The sequence below is a fragment of the Lissotriton vulgaris genome, chromosome 3_1 (assembly GCF_964263255.1).
Source record: "Lissotriton vulgaris chromosome 3_1, aLisVul1.2, whole genome shotgun sequence".
Classification (NCBI taxonomy): domain Eukaryota; kingdom Metazoa; phylum Chordata; class Amphibia; order Caudata; family Salamandridae; genus Lissotriton; species Lissotriton vulgaris.
In genome coordinates this window covers 751,400,390-751,418,490 of record NC_141689.1, presented here as the reverse complement: position 1 = coordinate 751,418,490, position 18,101 = coordinate 751,400,390, and the positions used below count along the sequence as shown (strand labels likewise).

Here is an 18,101-nt window from a genome sequence, read left to right as displayed (position 1 = left end):
ATTTGGTATTCAGTGGGATCCACTTGAAAATCATGCATAGCATTTGCAGGATGTGGAAGCATGATGAGGAGATGGCATTGATCTGTTTGCTCCTGGAGACGTTGGTGTCCAGGATGATCCCGAGGTTCTTCGCATGGTCCGTAGGGGTGGGTGGGATGCAAGGTTCACAGGGCCACCAAGAGGCATCCCAGGGAGAATGGTTGTTGCTGAAGATTAGGAATTCGGGTTTCATTGTGTTGAGCTGGAGGCAGTTGTCTTTCATCCAAGCAGCGAGGTTGCTCATGCAATTGGCGAAGTTTGCTTTGGAGATGCTGGTTGAGTCGGTAAGAGGGGAATATGCAGTGTGTTGTTGGCGTAGAATACTATGTTGAAACCGTAGGCCCGGACGATGTCTGTGAGGGGCGTCATGTAGATGTTGAAGAGTGTTGGGCTGAGCGACGATCCTTGAGGGACTCCGCAGATGAGTTTCTTGGGTTCTGAGGTTGTAGGGGGACAAGTTAACTCTTTCAGCCCTGTCTGAGGAAGGAAGATATCCACTTGAGGGCTGGTCCGCATATGCCCAAGTGCTGAAACTTTCTCCTAATTGGCTAGTGGGAGAACATATCGAAAGCTGCAGAGAGATCTAGTAGGATGACTGCGACTGTTTCTAAATGGTCGGGATGCTTATAAAGCCATCGGTGGCTCAATGAGGGCTGTCTCTATGCTATGAGTTGTGGGAAACTGTATCGAAAGCTTTGGAGAGGTTGACAAGGATGAGTGCAGCTGTTTCTCCTCAGTCAAGAATGCTTCTGATATAATTGGTGGCTGCAATGACGGCTGTCTCTATTATGTGATTAGTATGAAAGCCTGATTGAGAGATGTCTAGGAGTTGATGGAGTTCTAGGTGGTCTCCGAGTAGGAGTATTGATGTCTTTCTCCATGACTTTAGCTGGAAAAGGAAGGAGCAAGATGGGTCAGTTGAAGCTCAGGTTTCTTCAATAGGACGCTAACTTCTGCATTTTTCCAGCTAGAAGGGAAGGTGAGTGGTTATGAAGATGTTGATGATAGCAGCAAACACGGGGGAGAAAATGGTTCTTCAGAGGTTGCATATGTACTGGGGGCATGGGTCTGCAATTGATGGACAGAATGCAGAACAATGTCATACATTCACCCCAGTACAGAGATCTGGGCCTAAATCCATCGTTTTTTTGCACTCCACACCACCCCAGTTCAGACATGGCCATATGCAAATCAGCCTTGACCCTGTGCCTCATGGGAACAGTCCAGCCCGATCTGCAAAGACATGTCTTTCCTGGACCGGAATCAAGCATCCTATGACCGGTTTCTGGCTATCAGCCGTCTTCAGCCAGGATAACTTGACTCCAGTGGTGTGGAGAGCATGGGAACCACATCTGAGCATACCCATCCCACGCGGGGTGACAAATGCAAAACAACAATTGATGTACAGAATGCAGAACAATGTCATACATTGACCCCAGTACAGAGATCTGGGCCTAAATCCATAGTTTTTTTTGCACTCCACACCACCCCAGTTCAGACATGGCCATATGCAAATCAGCCTTGACCCTGTGCCTCATGGGAACAGTCCAGCCCGATCTGCCAAGACATGTCTTTCCTGGACTGGAATCAAGCATCCTAGGACTGGTTTCTGGCTATCAGCCGTCTTCAGCCAGGATAGCTTGACTCCAGTGGTGTGGAGAGCATGGGACTCACGTCTGAGCATACCCATCCCACAAAAACGATGGATTTAGGCCCAGATCTCTGTACTGGGGTGAATGTATGACATTGTTCTGCATTCTGTCTATCAACTGTGGTTTTTGCACCCAGGTCCAAGGAGTCAGGTACCCCCTACTCTGCCCTCCTAAACGTTACATTGTTTTTACATTTTCAGATCATGATTCATGAGGACACAGAAACCATGTTTTGAAAAGGCTGCAACATTTCTCTTCATGTTGTGGCCAGCCAAACCGAGAGCAAGCTCCCACGGACCTCACAGGAGCATTACAGACCCACATGACCAAGATGACTGTTGGGGGAAAAAAGGCCTGTCGACCAATCCGATCTCTTTTACTTTTGTTTAATTTTGCGGGACAGCAAGACTCTCGGTAACCGAACTGTTCAGATAGACAAATGTTTTGAAGCTTAATTTCTCAAAAACGACTGAGCGGATTTACACCAATTCACAAATAGCACATTTTCTAGGAAAAGATCCATGTTTCGGTCAAATTTTGTGCAATTCTGTTCAGCCTTTTTGGCTGTAACGCAGTTTAAAAATATCTATGGAAATTCTATGAGGAATTGAGTTTTGGGACCCCCTGTCTTTCACGGGCTACGCTTGACGAATTACCCCAAAACTTTCCAGGAAGGAGATGAAGTGGATAAACATTTTTTGTGGAAAGTTTTGTGAAGATTGGTCAGAGCCAAGATATTAATGAAGAAACAACGCTCTTCCTATGGCACCTAGGTCAATACTATAACTACACAATGTGTATGTATGTGTATATATATATATATATATATATACACATTTTTTACCTCTTAATAAATGTTTTGAACCTGCTACTCACTCGAGTTGGATTATTGGAGAGCTTTACTTTTGACTGTCTGCTGTGGCGCTGCGAGGTCTGCACCCTGCTGCTGCCTGTCATTCATTGACAGGCTGGGATTCCTTTATATATATATATATATATATATATATATATATTACCTACCGGCGATAGCCAGTAGGTATATATAGTTAGGATTTTTTTCCTATGGGACTTTTGAAAATTCTATGTCTAATAACTTTGGCGTTTGTGGACGGAATTGGCTGACATTTTCAGGAAAATTGCACATTTTGTTTCTGAGTAGCCCTTGAAAATTTGGGGGGGTTTCGTCAAGGGGGGGCCGAGAAAAAAGGGGGGTCACAAAACGCGTTTTTCCCATGTTAATTTCCATAGGGCGTTTGGCCTCACTTTTAGCTCGAACGGCTGAATGGATTTGCACGAAACTTGGCAAAATTGTAGGGACTGTTAGCCCGATGTGCCTTTGCTGGGTCTCAATATATGTGCTCCAGTATATTTTGAGAAATTAACGTTTTAAAAAATTTATATATCTGTGACAGCGTACTGGATAGCGCACCAGTTCGCGTACTTTTCGCGTAACGGAGCTTTGCGAAGCGAAGCTGATTGGCTCTCAGGTGTCTGTCAACATTCTAAACAGTCCATAGCGGCCGCCATTTTGTCTCTCGGTAGGATCGAGAGACAAGAGGAGGCCAAAACGAAGGGGGAAATAAAGGAAAGGGGGCAAGGTAGACCCCTTCTGACCCCCTAGGATTGATGAGGGGGATATTAAAGTGTCCCGCGGGGTAAAAAAAAATAAAAAAAAACAAGAATTGCAATTTTTCGTCGTAGAGGCATTGTAAACAGTCCGGAGCAGCCGCCATCTTGTCTCTCGGTAGGATCGAGAGACAAGAGGTGGTGAAAAACGAAGGGGGAAATGAAGGAAAGGGGGCAAGGTAGACCCCTCCTGACCCCCTAGAATTGATGAGGGGGATATTAAAGTGCCCCGCAGGGCAAAAGGAAAAAAGAAAAAAAAATTGAGATTTTTCGCGGTAGAGGCGCTTCCCGGTACGCCAACCGGGCAGCTAAACGGTAGCGTAACGGGAGTCCGACATCTTGTGTTTTGGAGCATCCGGTTTGCGTACCGGGTAGCGTTCCGGTAAGCAGAACAAGGGGAAAACCAAAAGAAACAGTAAAAAAGTAAAATAAAATTTAAAGGAATAGATTTCCACCAAACTTGGCAAAATTGTAGGGACTGTTTGTTTGATGTGCCTTTGCAAGGCCTCAAGATATGTGCACGTGTGGATTTTGTCTAATTAAGGTTAAAAACAATATATATATATATATCTGTAAGCGTGCTCTGGCGCGCTTACGTTACGGGTTTTGTTTGCGCTGCAGAGACGATACGTCACGTTTATGTGACGCGTCATGAGGCTACGTGATACGTCACGTAATAAAGAATATATTTACAGCTATAGATATTAGCTTTTAAAAAACCAATGAAATTCACTGAAAAACCATAGGTTATAGACCATATATAGTTAGGAATTTGCATTTACAAAACCTTGAAAATTCACTGAAAAAAACCATTGGTTATAGACCATATATAGTTAGGGATTAGCATTTACAAAACCTTATTTTACTCGCATAAAACCATTGAAATTCGCTTATATAGTTAGTTGCGCTAACTATATATCGCGCACCCGCAATCCACTGCTGATGATGTCACATATTACATCATTCATGACATGGTCAGTGACATCACTGATGACATCACTGATGACATCTCAAATGACATCACTGATGACATCACCCAGTGACTTTATGTTTCTGTAAAGTTAAAATATGTCTTACATATTGAAGAATGAGTGGATGTATAAGTGTCTGGATGAAGGATTTAGTAGGTGCATGACTGACTGTATGAGTGAGTGATTTAATGTGTCTCACTGAGTGCATGGGTTAGTGAACAAACTGTCTTAATTTGTGTATCATTATGTCTGTTGTTCTGTAAACTGCTGCATGTGTTGATCAGTAGCTATATGAGTAACTATATGGGTTATTGATTGGTTGCCCAAGTATTTGTATGGGAGACTGAGTGTGTGTGTGGGTGGCTGGGAGGTGTGTGACTCTGTGCATAGATGTGTGAGTAGTTGATTCACTATATGTATGGGTTCAAAAGTGCATGTGGAAACAGCTGTATGGGCGGTTGACTGTGCATGAGTGTATTGGTGAGTGAATGGATATCTCAGTGCTACATGTCAAAGTAAGTACATATGTAAAACACAGTACATGTGAGAGTTGACATATATAAATAACTGTGCATAGGAGCCAGTGAATGTGTGAGTGGCTGTATGGATCATTGTGAACATGTATCAGGGATTGTATAAGAGTAAATATGTGTTAGTATATGTTTGAATAAGTAAGGTGTGTATAACTGTATAGTTGAGAAAATGGAGGTGTGATTGATTCTTTGCATGACTGACTAGGTGTGTGAGTAACTCCATGGATAAGTGACAGTCTGTGAGTGTCTGTTTACACTGATTGTATCTAAGGTTATATTAAAGTCTGAAGATGTTCATTGTATTATCACATAAATGATATCATCAGTGATGTGATCAGTAATGTCAAATGAGATGTCATCAGTGATGTCATCAGTGATATCATTTGAGATGTCATCAGTGATGTCATCAGTGATGTCATTTGAGATGTCATCAGTGATGTCACTGATCATGTCATGAATGATGTAATATGTGACATCATCAGCAGTGGATTGCGGGTGCGCGATATATAGTTAGCGCAACTAACTATATATGCGAATTTCAATGGTTTTATGCGAGTAAAATAAGGTTTTGTAAATGCTAATCCCTAACTATATATGGTCTATAACCAATGGTTTTTTCAGTGAATTTTCAAGGTTTTGTAAATGCAAATTCCTAACTATATATGGTCTATAACCTATGGTTTTTTCAGTGAATATATATATATATATATATATATATATATATATATATATATAATGCTGGAAAAAAACAAAGGTCAAAGTGACGTTCTTGTTAGAAATTGTAATAATATTTTTCTTTACATTGTAAAAATGTAGAAATTAATTGAAATAAAATAAAGTTAAAGTGGCATTATAGTTAGGTGAAAATGTCAGTTAAAGGTTAATGTTTTAAGCGAACGTAACCACTTAAATTCACCAGTTATAATTATCTCAATTAACTATAACTCTTGCCCTAACTGCAACTACTGTTCTCCAATATTGGTATCTTCCATAAATTCACATGCTTGAATCATTCCCCGTCGTTGAAGTGGGAGTCCCACGGTAACTATCACTTAAAAAGCCAAACTCCAACAAATCAGGCAACAACTCTCCCTACAGAGGCATTTTTCCCCAGATTTCCAAGCACTAGTGGGAACTGTGCTCCTATGCATGAAGGAGAGCCTCAATGGGAAAACGTGCATCTGCATCTTGAAATTGCAGCTAGATGTACTTTAATAGAAGTGTGAAGTAAGCCTGATTGTCCTAATGATAGCAGGTAAGGTAAGATTTGTTCTGGGGTCCCAATATAAGGGGTATATTTGTCTTTTGGCACCATAAAGAAAAACAATTTCATTTTAATATGTATGCTTTGTTAGGGTTATCAGCTCTAGCTATTGCAAGAATACTTTTGGTTTCTTTAGGGATATCCAGATTTGTGAATTCATGGTATGCAGGAACCAGTCAATTAAGCGCAGAGAAATCGGACTTGGATGAAGCACTTGGTAGTGGCTCATCGATAATAAGTTCATTCGAGGTTTCAGCTGTATGTGACTTGTCTCTGATGGTAGTAGTTCCATAAACCAGTGTTGCCTGGGCCATCATGGAGGAATCCAAATATTTGACACGGTTCCCTCTTCATTTTCCTGAGAAGTCCATGTATGGGCAGGATCAGGGCAAAAGTGAGTGCAAAGATCCCTGACCATTTGATCGAAAAAGCATTACCCCACAATCCCTTATGAGGTTTCCAGCTTGCGTAAAACCGGCATTACCGATTCTGTTGTGTCGCAAAGAGATCTAGTGTTGGTTTGCGCCCTTATTGAAAGATCTTGTTCAGAATGGACTGATTTAGACATACATGACAACTGATTTTTTTGTTCTGCAAAATGCATCTTTCAAGCTGTTGTTTGCACCTGGCAAATGTTCCACTTGTAGTGTTATTTGATGCGCCAAAGCCCATTTGAAAGGCTTTTACGCTTTCTTGGACAGGAGCAGAGCCCTTGTGCCCCCTTGTTTTTTCACGTAGTGCATACTGGTTGTAATGCTCGTGCTTATTAGCACTGATTATTCCATTATTCTTGGCAGGAAAGTTTGGAAGCTTAATGAAATTGCTCGGAGCTCTAGGAAGTTTATGGGCACTTTCCTTTGACTCGTGGTCCATTTTCCACTTTTTTGGAGGCTCTGCAAATTAGTACCCCAACCAACCAGGAAAGCATCTGCGGTAATAACATAGACAAGTATTTGGGATAAGAATGTTCGACTCAACGATAGACTGTCGACCTCTGTCCACCAGGGTGGAGCCTTCAGTATGTTCCGTGTAGTGTTGATGAGATCGTCAAAAGAGTCTTATACTTAAATCCATTGTTGTCTAATTCTTCCTGTAAAGGGTCATTTTCAGGCGGTTAAAGGGCACTAGTGAGATGGCAGAGGACATCATACCTAGAAGTAATTTGAAAAGTCTTGGTGCTAATATCACAAGTCTTTTCTGTCTTTCATTTGAAATGCCTGGTCTTGGAGTATATCAAAATTGCTACCAGAAACTTTATCCTTATTGATGGATGGAGGAGTGATTTCTGATAGTTAACGGGTAACCCTAAAGTACAAGTTACTTACCTTTGGTAACGATATATCTGTAAGAAACATTAGTTAGTGTTAGATTCCTTACCTTCGAATATCCCCAGGCGTCAGACTGAATCCGTAAAGTTTTCATCAGCGGTACCCCTGCGCGTCGGTAGGCGTTGTCCTGCAGCTCTGCATCCATCGTCGGCGTCGTGATCGCCAGAATGACGTCGCTGGAGTACTTGGACGCCGCCCTCGTGCACTGACGTCAGTTCTGTACATAGCTTTCTGTGCCAGGAACGCAGAGCCATCCAAGAAACAGACACTCGTGCCATGAAACTAGGGCCCTGACAGGGAAAGTCCTTAACGCTATATATTGGTTCACAGAACGGGGAGGATGGGTGGGGCGGGGTAAGGAATCCAACACTAACTACTGTTTCTTACAGATATATCGTTACCGAAGGTAAGTTACTTGTGCATCTGAAAGAAACACGTTAGTGTTCGATTCCTTACCTTAGAATAGATACCCCAGCAATACCAAACCCGGTGGTGGGTCTGCGAACCAATAATCACACCAGAAAGTCCTGGAGGAAGGAACGGCCAAAGAAGCCATCCCTCTGGACTTGGCTGTGCAGGCAGTAGTGTCTTGCGAACGTGTGCAGCGAGGCCCACGTAGCTGCCTGACAGATGTCCTGCAAGGGGACTCCCCGGCCCAGGGCAGTAGTAGCCTCCGTGGCACGAGTGGAATGGGCCCTTAGCCCAACAGGAGGCTCCTTCTTAGCCAAAGAGTAGCATGCCTTGATGCACAAGACCACCCACCGAGAGATGGTCCGTTTGTGCACCGCCCGTCCCTTCTTAGCGCCCAAGTAACCAACAAAGAGTTGGTCATCCACCCGGAACTGGCGTGTGCAATCCAGATAGTATGAGAGCACAGGTTTTGGGTCCAGACGGTGGAGCCGCTCTTCCTCTTTAGAGGGATGCGAAGTTTGGCAAGGTGATGGACTGCACGATGTGGAAGGCTGGAAAGAGGGTCTTGTCCACAACACAACCTTGTTCGGATGGACAGAAAGGAAAGGAGGCTTGGAGGAAAGAGCCTGGAGCTCACTCACTCTCTTGGCAGAGGTGATGGCAACCAGGAAAGCAGTCTTAAGGGTAAGAAGATGGAGAGGACAGTTATGAAGCGGCTCAAAGGGAGCGCACATCAGGTAAGTCAGAACCAGGTTCAAGTCCCACTGGGGCATTACGAAAGGAACAGGGGGAACATATGAGTGATGCCCTTCAAGAACCTATTTACAATCGGGGACTTGAACAAAGAAGGCTGATCAGGTAGCCTTAAGAAGGCAGAAAGGGCAGAAAGGTAGCCCTTGATAGTGCCCAGAGCAGAGCCCTGCTGGGCAAGAAAAAGAAGGAAGAGGAGAACCTCAGAAAGGGGGCAGCATGCCACAAATCTGTTCCACCTGCAGGCGTATACCGACTTTGCGGAGGGACGCCTGGCTGCCAGAATCACATTACAAACTTCAGGAGGCAAGTCAAATTGCCTCAACTGTCGCCGCTCAATCTCCAAGCATGGAGGTGGAGACTGGACAGGTTCGGGTGGAGGATCGTCCCCTGCAGCTGCGACAGAAGGTCCTCCTGAAGAGGCAGACGAATCGGGGGATCGACTGACATGCTGAGTAGCTCAAGATACCAGTACCTTCGTGCCCAGTCCGGAGCCACAAGGATGACTTCGGCCCGGTCGCGATTGATCTTCTTCAGCACTCTGGGTAGAAGTGGTATACGTGGAAAGGCGTACAACAGACCGCAACTCCACTCGCAACGAAAAGTGTCTCCGAGCGAGTGCCGCCTTGGAAATTCCAATGCGCAGAACTGATGACATTGCGCATTCTCTTCGGTGGCGAATAGATCTAACCAAGGCTCTCCCCACTGTAGAAAGAGGCCTTGCACCACGTCCAAATTCAGACGCCATTCATGATCCATCATGCACCGTCGGCTGAGTTCGTCCGCCCTGGCATTCAGAGAACCTGCCAGGTGTTGAACCACCAGGGGTCACGCCCCGATGTTCCAGCCACTGCCAGAGGCGCAGAGCCTCTTGGCAGAGGGTCCACGACCCCACCCCGCCCTGTTTGTTGGAGTACCACATGGCGGTGGTGTTGTCCGTGAACAACTGCACTACACTCCCCCGGACAGAGGGGAGGAATGCCTTCAGTGCAAGACGAATCGCCCGCAGCTCCAGAAGCTTGATGTGGATCTGGGACTCCGCCGGAGACCAGAGGCCTCTGATCGCCACCTCTCCCATGTGGCCTCCACAGCCCTGGAGGGACGCGTCCATCACAACTACGTGCTCCGGATGGGAAAGGGAGAGGGATCTGCCGCTGACCCAATCGCGGTCCGTGAGCCACCACTGCAACTGTCTTTCAGTGCCCTTCGAGATCAAGACATGGTCGGACAAGTTGCCCTGATGCTGGGCCCACTGAAACATCAGGTCCCACTGCAGAGCCCCCATCTGCCACCGAGTGTGATGCACCAGAAGGATGCAGGAGGCCATCAGCCCCAGACGCCGCAGCGTCAACCTGACCGAGACCCAGGATAAAGTCTGAAAGATTGGAATCAGAGCCTGAATATCCCGAACCCGCTGTTTGGGAGGATAAACCCGAAACTGCGCCGAGTCGAGAACCGCTCAGATGAAGAGGAGCTTTTGAGAGGGACACAGGTGTGACTTCGGCACATTGATGGAAAACCCCAGCTGGTGCAGGAGGTCGGCCGTAGTCTGGAGGTGGCTGACGCCTTTCTGGGGCGAGCCCGCCTTCAACAACCAGTCGTCGAGGTAGGGGAAGACTGAAACCCCTAACCAGCGCAGATGAGCTGCGACCACCGCCATCACTTTCGTGAATACCCGTGGGGCGCTAGTAAAGCCGAAGGTGAGCATGGTAAACTGAAAGTGCTCGTGGCCTACCGTGAACCGCAGGTAGCGCCGGTGGGCCGGCAGGACGGGGCTATGAAAATAAGCGTCCTTGCAAGTCCAACGCTACCATCCAGTCTCCCGGGTCCAGGGCAGCTAAGACCTGAGCCAGTGTAAACATCTTGAACTTCTCATTCCGGAGGAAGCCGTTGACGTTCCGCAGGTCCAAGATAGGGCGTAGGCCCCCTTTGCCCTTCTTGGGTACCAGAAAGTTGTGGGAGTAACAACCACACCATACTTCTGGCCCATGAACGCGCTCGATGGCCCCCTTGGCCAAGAGGGCCATAACTTCCTCTTGTAGAAGTTTCAAGTGATCCCCCGACACGCGGTGGTACGGCGGTGGCATGGCTGGAGGGGACGCCTCGAAGGGGAGGGAGTAGCCCCTTCGGACGATTTGCAGCACCCACCTGTCCGATGTGACAGTGCGCCAGTGGAGGTGGTGATGGCAAACCCTGCCCCCCACTGGCGTCACATGGGACAGATAGCTCGGACTAGGAGGGTTTTGAGGCGGATGCTGCAGGGGCAGGTGTGGACTGACCTCCCAGTTGTCCCCGACCGCCGCAACGGCGGTTTCCACGTCCGTCACCGTGCTGGATGGTAGTCTGTGGCCCGTGGCTGGCAGGACGTGTAGGGGCACCCCTTCCTTGGCCACGATAGGCGCGAAAGGCAGCCGTTTGCTGGTGCGGGCCGAGAGGCCCAAGGACTTGGCCGTAGACTGGAGTCCATAAAATGGCATGTCCATAAGGGTGTTTTGGACATCAGCCGAAAAGTTGGCGGACCTCAACCAGGCGTGGTGACGAGTCGCCACCGTCGTTTCCATCGCTCTGCCCAGTGAGTCCGTGGTATCCAGCCGACACCGGATGGAATACTGTGCCACATCTCGACCCTCCGCAAGGGCTTGGGCGAGTTTAGTCTGGACCCCCTCCGGACATCGTGGCAGCATGTCCGCGACCGTGTCCCACAGACAGTGGGTGTAATGGCCCAAGAGGCATGCGGTGTTGACTGACAGCAACCCCAAACTCAGGGAGGATAATACCTTTTTCCCATATTGCTCAAACCTCTTGGATTTCCGATCGGAGGAGCCGTTGGGAATGCGTCTGGGAGATAGAGGCCTGGATGACCAGGCTCTCGGGGGTGGGGTGGGGTGGGTGGACAGGAAGCAAGGGTCGCCCAGAGCCGGGCAGTGGCGCCTGGCCACGTTCCTATCTACAGGCGGACCTGTAGCGGGCTTGGACCAAGTGCCCAGAAGAACGTCTGACAAGGCCTCAATAAAAGGCAGCAGAGGCTCGGCCGAGCTTGCCTGCGGTTTAAGGACCTCAGTGAGGAGGTTAGTCCTCACGGCCGCGACGGGGAGCTCAAGGCCCAAGGCTTTGGCAGCCCGCGTCAGCACCAAACTATAGGCAGCCACCTCCTCCGTAGCCACGGTAGGAGGGGAGACAAAACCAATGTCGGGCGAAGTGTCCAGACCACTGGCCTCCCCAAGGTCATCTGTCCAGTCCTGAGAAGACTGGCACTCACGTGCCAGAGGGAACTTGGACCCCTTCCGATCCTCCTCGTCACCCATCTCCTGATACTCCGGGTCAAAGGATGGGGCCGGGTCATAGAAATAGAAATCTACCCTCGGCGTCGAGAGCCGTGTCGAGCAATGCCGTTCCGGCGCCGGACCCAAATCGAGGGTAGGACCAGGGACGACGTCATCCTGGGATGGCGCCGGATGTGACACCCTGGGGGCCGGCGCCGGCGAGGTCTTAAGGTCGACCGGCAATGACCCGGATCCGGAACCGGATCCAGTGAGGCCCTGCGGAGTTGGGACCGAAGTTGGCGACGGCTCCGGGCCGAAGCACTCGACGACGTCGGGGCCAAAGCACCCGGCCCACTTGGGGACCCAGTGGCGGCCGTGTGGCCCGAAGGCGCCCCGGACCCCGACGGAGGAGTGAATGAGCGTTGATCTCTTCCGGCGTTGCGTGCTGCCCAGGGACCGGCGGGTATGGAGCATGCCGCGACGCCTCGGCTCGGCTCCGGCGGAGCTGCGGGGGCGGTGTCGCCCGAACCCCCGGCCGTGTCGGGGGGAGTCAGAAGAGCGATGACGCCTCTTTGACTTCTTGCAACTCTTACCTAAGGACTTCGAGCCCAAAGACGGGTGACGACTCCCGGAGTCATGATGACTCCGAACCTGCGACCGGTCCCTCGACTTCCTTCCGAACCGGGACCTCTAGCGGCGCGGGCCGACTGCCGGAGCTCGATTTGCTTGCGGGACTGCTACCATCTAGCTTTGGACGTCAGGGCCCCGCAGTTGGAGCAGGACTTGTCGTCGTGGTCGGGGCCCAGACAGGTCAGGCACCGGCGATGGGGGTCAGTAACAGACAGTCGGTTGCAATCAACGCAGGGTTTGAACCCAGGCATCCCTACCGGCCTCGTCTGAGTCGTAGAGACTTCGAAAGATGACCAAAAAGGATCAAAAAAGTTAGTTTAAAATTGACTAAGGGTAAAACTTTTTCCGGATCTGTGCTTGCTGGCGCGGAAAAAAGAAGAACGGAGGCTGATGTCAGCACGCGAGGGCGGCGTCCAAGTACTCCGGCGACGACATCCCGGCGCCAACGACGCCGACGACGGACGCGGAGCCGCAGACGAAACCTACAGACGCGCAAGGGTACTGCTACGCAAAAGTTTCCGGATCCAATCTGACGCCTGGGGATATTCTAAGGGATAAATCTAATACTAATCTGTTTCTTTCAGATATGAATGATTTGAAATATCGTTTGAATCTTCCAACAACGCATAATACTAATGAATGGGTTAATCCCTGTTATTAAAGGCACTCAACCTCTGCTGGCAAAAGAAGACAACAAAAAATAAAGCACCTGTAAAACAATAAGTTACTTACTTTCAGTAAAGTTTCATCTGATGAGTATAATCGCTCTTACAGATTCCCTTTTATGACCCTTGTCAGTTTAGCTAGTTTGGGAAGTTTGATCAGAAAGAATCTGCGGGTCCAACATTTCTTAGAAGTAGATGAGCCTCTGGTGCACGGAATGAAAAGAAACCAAAGGGGCCTGACAAATGTCTTACAACAGTAGCATCTTATTGAAAATTATACATTTTACTGAAGCAGATTTCCACACCATACAGATAGTAGAGAGAATTTGTAACTCTAATGTTTATATCTAAATTATAAATTCTGTATTACCTGAACTTGACGAAACATTCCTGGTTGATATTCATCCAACCAATCCACATGCCAAACCAGCAAAGAACCATCCATAGGATGAATACTGAAAAGCATGTCAGCATTTCTGTTCCATTCAGAAAGCAGTATTTCAATTTCATGATCAATGGCTACAGAAGGCAAAGGCATGACACTTGAATTTGTGGACTTATCACTCCCAGTCTCTTTTTTTTCGGGCATTTCTTTTTTATCACCACTTCCATAATCATCTGCCTCTGATTAAAAAAAAACAACAATGTATTACATTTACAAGAGGAGTCAATCTAAATACATACCTCAAAATAAAGCTTCATATATATATATATATATATATATATATATATATATATATATTTATGCATACAAAATGCATTTACGCATTCCATAGTTTGTTTAGATACAATGATAAACATTCACTGTAATAGTCTGTTTTCTACAATACTGTGGTCACATGACCATTCAGGGAGGAGGGCGGCAGGCGTGGCACTTAAGCACTTTAAATAGCACAAAAATTCAGCTATACGCTGCGTGTGAACAAGGGCTGCAAAGCTCGAAACGTGTCATGGTTGGTTGGTTCACGAAAAAACTGAAAAAATAAACTTATTACATTCATATATATAAATATATATATACAGGATTGATAACAGTACTTATTTTGGTCTTTACGGTTCTTGTATTTATATTGCAATTTTGCACAGAGTGTATATGTTTACAGATCTTGCTTTTTTTAATGTGTTTATAGGGTACAACATTTTTAAGATATAACAATTAATTTTGTATTGAAAGTTTTTAAGTATTTATACTTTTATAAACAGAAATGCCTATTTTGCACATAATGTAAAGATTTACAATCTGCATGACATGGCACTTTGCACTTTGCACTTTAGATGATAAACTGTTTTAGACCTTAATCATGCATTTATGCAGATACAATCCTGTGCCAAACCATCCTAAATGTAAATGAATTACCATATTTATTTTGTGTATTCATATGAAGAGGATTTTCACTATGACAGTCAAACCTTCGATGATATATAACCCAAACCGTAATAGTATTTCATCTATGTTTACTATCATCACATGGTGTGCACTAGCAATTTAAAAAACCAGGCATGTAGGGTAAATGTGTGACTGTGAACAAGGGCTATCGCCCGAAACGCGTCAGTCTCGTATGCTGCCTTTGCCTAAATAAAGAAGAATTTGCCTTAATTTTGGGACTCGTGTCGTTTTCTGAGTCTGGGGCTCCAGATTTCAGTATTCGTGCTTTGCCTGCATATATATATATATATATATATATATATATATATATATATATATATATATATATATATATATATATATATATATAAATTCATATAATATCGTCCAGTGTCTAAATATGGCTACTTCCACACAAAAGCCCTATCGCAGTAGCTTCTGTTGGACTAAACTCTGTTGCTTTTCTTCTTAACAACAAATAAACATTACAGAACAACTTGCATTTCACAACTTCCAAGAAAAAAATAATAAATGAGGAAATACAAAAATATAATGATTTTCCCGCACTATTTTAGTGCATCTACTATGACCGATTACAAAGGACGATTGAGGAGCAAATGTTTTGTAGGGACCATTTTAGTGTCCACAAGGGCTTCAGTTTTACAATCTTTTTGATCACACACAGATTGGGTACCACAGCGAATCATAAATCTAACCAAGAATCTCTCACACACACACACAGAACGACTATCACAAGGGCACTGAGCAAGTTCCAATGGGCAGCAATAGCAGTGTTAGCTGCACACCCACATTAGATAGAACATTAGACTGGTGCAGGTTACACTTTAACAGGTTAATAATTTCAGAGACCTTACATTGCTGAGTGATTTATTATGTTAAAGATACACAATGCCCATGTATGTGAAGCACTGTTAATTTCCTGCATTCTGCATTCTTTAAATCACAAATGCTTTTCCAGTTTGCGCCAGAGTAAAACATACCAATGCCTGACAAATCAAATGGTATTGGTGCCTTACATATTAGAAGAAAGTTTGTGATCTAGTTTAGTAAAGGGGCGGTACACATTGGGTTAATAAAGGGGAACTAGGCAGTTGCCACATCTCAAACCTAAAGGTTACTAGAGCCCATATGCCTCTATGCAGTGCCCCAATACGTAAATCATCATTGCTCTGCACTCTATATGCTCACTAAAGTAATGTTAGGCTAGGTTAACTACTTTACAAATGGTGTTTCTTCCTATGCTGGTAAACAAGTGCAAACTAGACCAGCAATGAGCCGTTGAATCTTGCAAAAACTGTTTAAAGTGGCTTAATTATGATACTTTAGGTTTTCTGAAGAATTGAAAATTTCTACATTTACCTAAATATGTAATCCATTCATGTCTTCTGTGAGAAGCATCATTGCCAGCATGCAACCTCCTTTCTTGCCTGACTCCCAGCCTCTGCCTGACAACTCAGCTCATGATTCAAGAGTAGCATCTACCCCGTCTGCACTTCTGAGTATACGGTAAAGGATTGAAGTAAGGAATTAAAGGAGAGAAACATTTTGATGGAAGCATTAATGAAGTTGATCAAGGCAGAATGAATGTAGGAAATAAATAGGACAGAACAGAGCAAGTAAAACATGATTTGAATCTGGCATCTTTGTTGGCACAGAAACAATGGTCTAACACAAAATTATAGGGCCCCCTGCAGACCCTTGACCCTCTCCTAGTTCACTGAATTATAGTCTGTGGCCCCAACAGCGAGGTTAGGAAGGTGCCCTGTGCTGAAGGGGCTGCATGAACCTGTGTTATGACCCTGCAAAAAGGTCAAAGAGAAAGACTATCTGGACAGCAGGTTTACTATACATAGCAAAGATGTTTGAAAACGCAAAGGATGTCAAATTTAGGGGACTCAGTTTGAGGTATAAAAGTCCCAGATAGAAAGACCCAATACATTCTGTGATCTTAAATTAGAAAGTACGAGATCAGATTGCCAGCTTCCCTTCCACCTATGTTCCCAATTCCACATGCTCAAGGTTTTCAGCCAAGGGGTTTGTAGCAGTGGCTTGTGCCTTCACCTTGCCACTCCTGTGCTCTGCAGTGCTTTTGCCCATGTGCAGCAAATTTATTGGCAACCTTGGCAAACTATGCAAATTTTGATGTACATAAATAGTTGTTTTCCCTTATCAAAAAGAATTTGACACCTATAAGAACCTTTCGCTAAGTTTGTATCCCCAAAAGGCTCTTATGCAGCCACTCTTCAAATTACATTTCTTATTTAATGTGCCGTAATTATAACTTTCCCGAAAGCTATAAACTCTAGATGATAGGAAAAACATCACTGAACAACCATTTTGAATGGACAGATAACATCTCTAAACATTCAAATCTGAGTGGCAGAATTTGAAAATTTCAAATGCGTGAACTCCAATGTCACAATACATTGGGCCGGACTTAGTACCAAAACCGGCCCAGGCAAATTCCTCGGCTGCCTTCCACCCCCGCCGCACTCGATTTTGTTACAGGGACGATTTTGCAGCTATGCTGTAAACACGGCCCTGTAACAAAAAAGCCCCCAAGGGGCCCAAAACCGGCCCCTCACCCGTGCGGCGCACCGGGGAATTGCCCGGTGCCCGCTGCGGCCAGTCCAGGCCTGACAATATCCCTCAAATTTAACCTTTCAAAACCTACCCAAAATCTTTCTGTTAAGTCAATATCTGAAACACTACTAAATGGCTTTATGCCAAACCACAGTTTCAAGCCGAGCTTGGTTTAATTCATTTCAGCAGAATTTGTATGAGCTAGGCATTTTGGCCTGCAGCTGTTTCCTATGGGCAAGATTGTTGTCCCACCTTCTCCACAATGAAATGTTACCGACATGTTATACTTTTGTCTGACAAGCAACAATTTTTTGTTTGATATTTGTACAAACAGATCCAGGGTACAGCGATTGGTCCAATTTACACAAATGTATTTATGGGCTGGGGGAGAAGCAGGTCCTCCTTGGATAGGTCGCTTTATGGGCGAGATCGATTGTCAACATTTTTGCTATATGTAGGTTATTTGTGTAGTCCTTGAATAACAATGACCGGAATTTACAATTTACTAGGAAAATTTGTGATATGATTATTGAATTTTCGGATATACTGGTGGAAGTCTGTGGTGACAGACTAAAAAGCAGCCTTTTTAGAAAACCTAAGACTGGGAAGAGCCTTTTGCATGCAAGCAATGATCATTCCCCCCAACTTGATACCGTCTGGGAAATCCTTGACGGCTAAATTAACTGTAGTATTGGGGAAGGTTTCTTGAAAGAGCAACAAATTATGTTGTCTAGATTTGAAGAGAGCGGGTACTCGAAGTCTGTACTGGAATTGGAAGCAGAACATGTGAGTAAGGTAAACAGGAATGAGCTCCTCATTCACAAAAATAAAAAGGTGAATAGAGATAATCAGATTAGGTTTATTAGCACTTACAATGGGGAGTTTTAAAACTGACCAACGGCTATTGAATAAAATGTCTGGCTACTCCAAATGACCTTCAGTAACAGTGCCTCTCTTCAGGACAGATTAAGTAGGAACTATGTAGTGGTTAACCCAGAG

At 45.6% G+C, this 18,101-nt stretch overlaps 1 protein-coding gene across 2 annotated transcripts in view; it reads right to left on the bottom strand.

Moving 5' to 3' along the window:
- Positions 1-18,101, bottom strand: part of DMXL1 (Dmx like 1) — a 2,236,090-nt gene that overhangs the window by 1,610,840 nt on the left and 607,149 nt on the right. For both annotated transcript variants that reach the window (XM_086961064.1, XM_086961065.1), the window contains exon 11: positions 13,503-13,756. In XM_086961064.1, the coding sequence (XP_086817190.1) occupies positions 13,503-13,756 (254 nt within the window). The remainder of the gene's footprint in view (positions 1-13,502; positions 13,757-18,101) is intronic.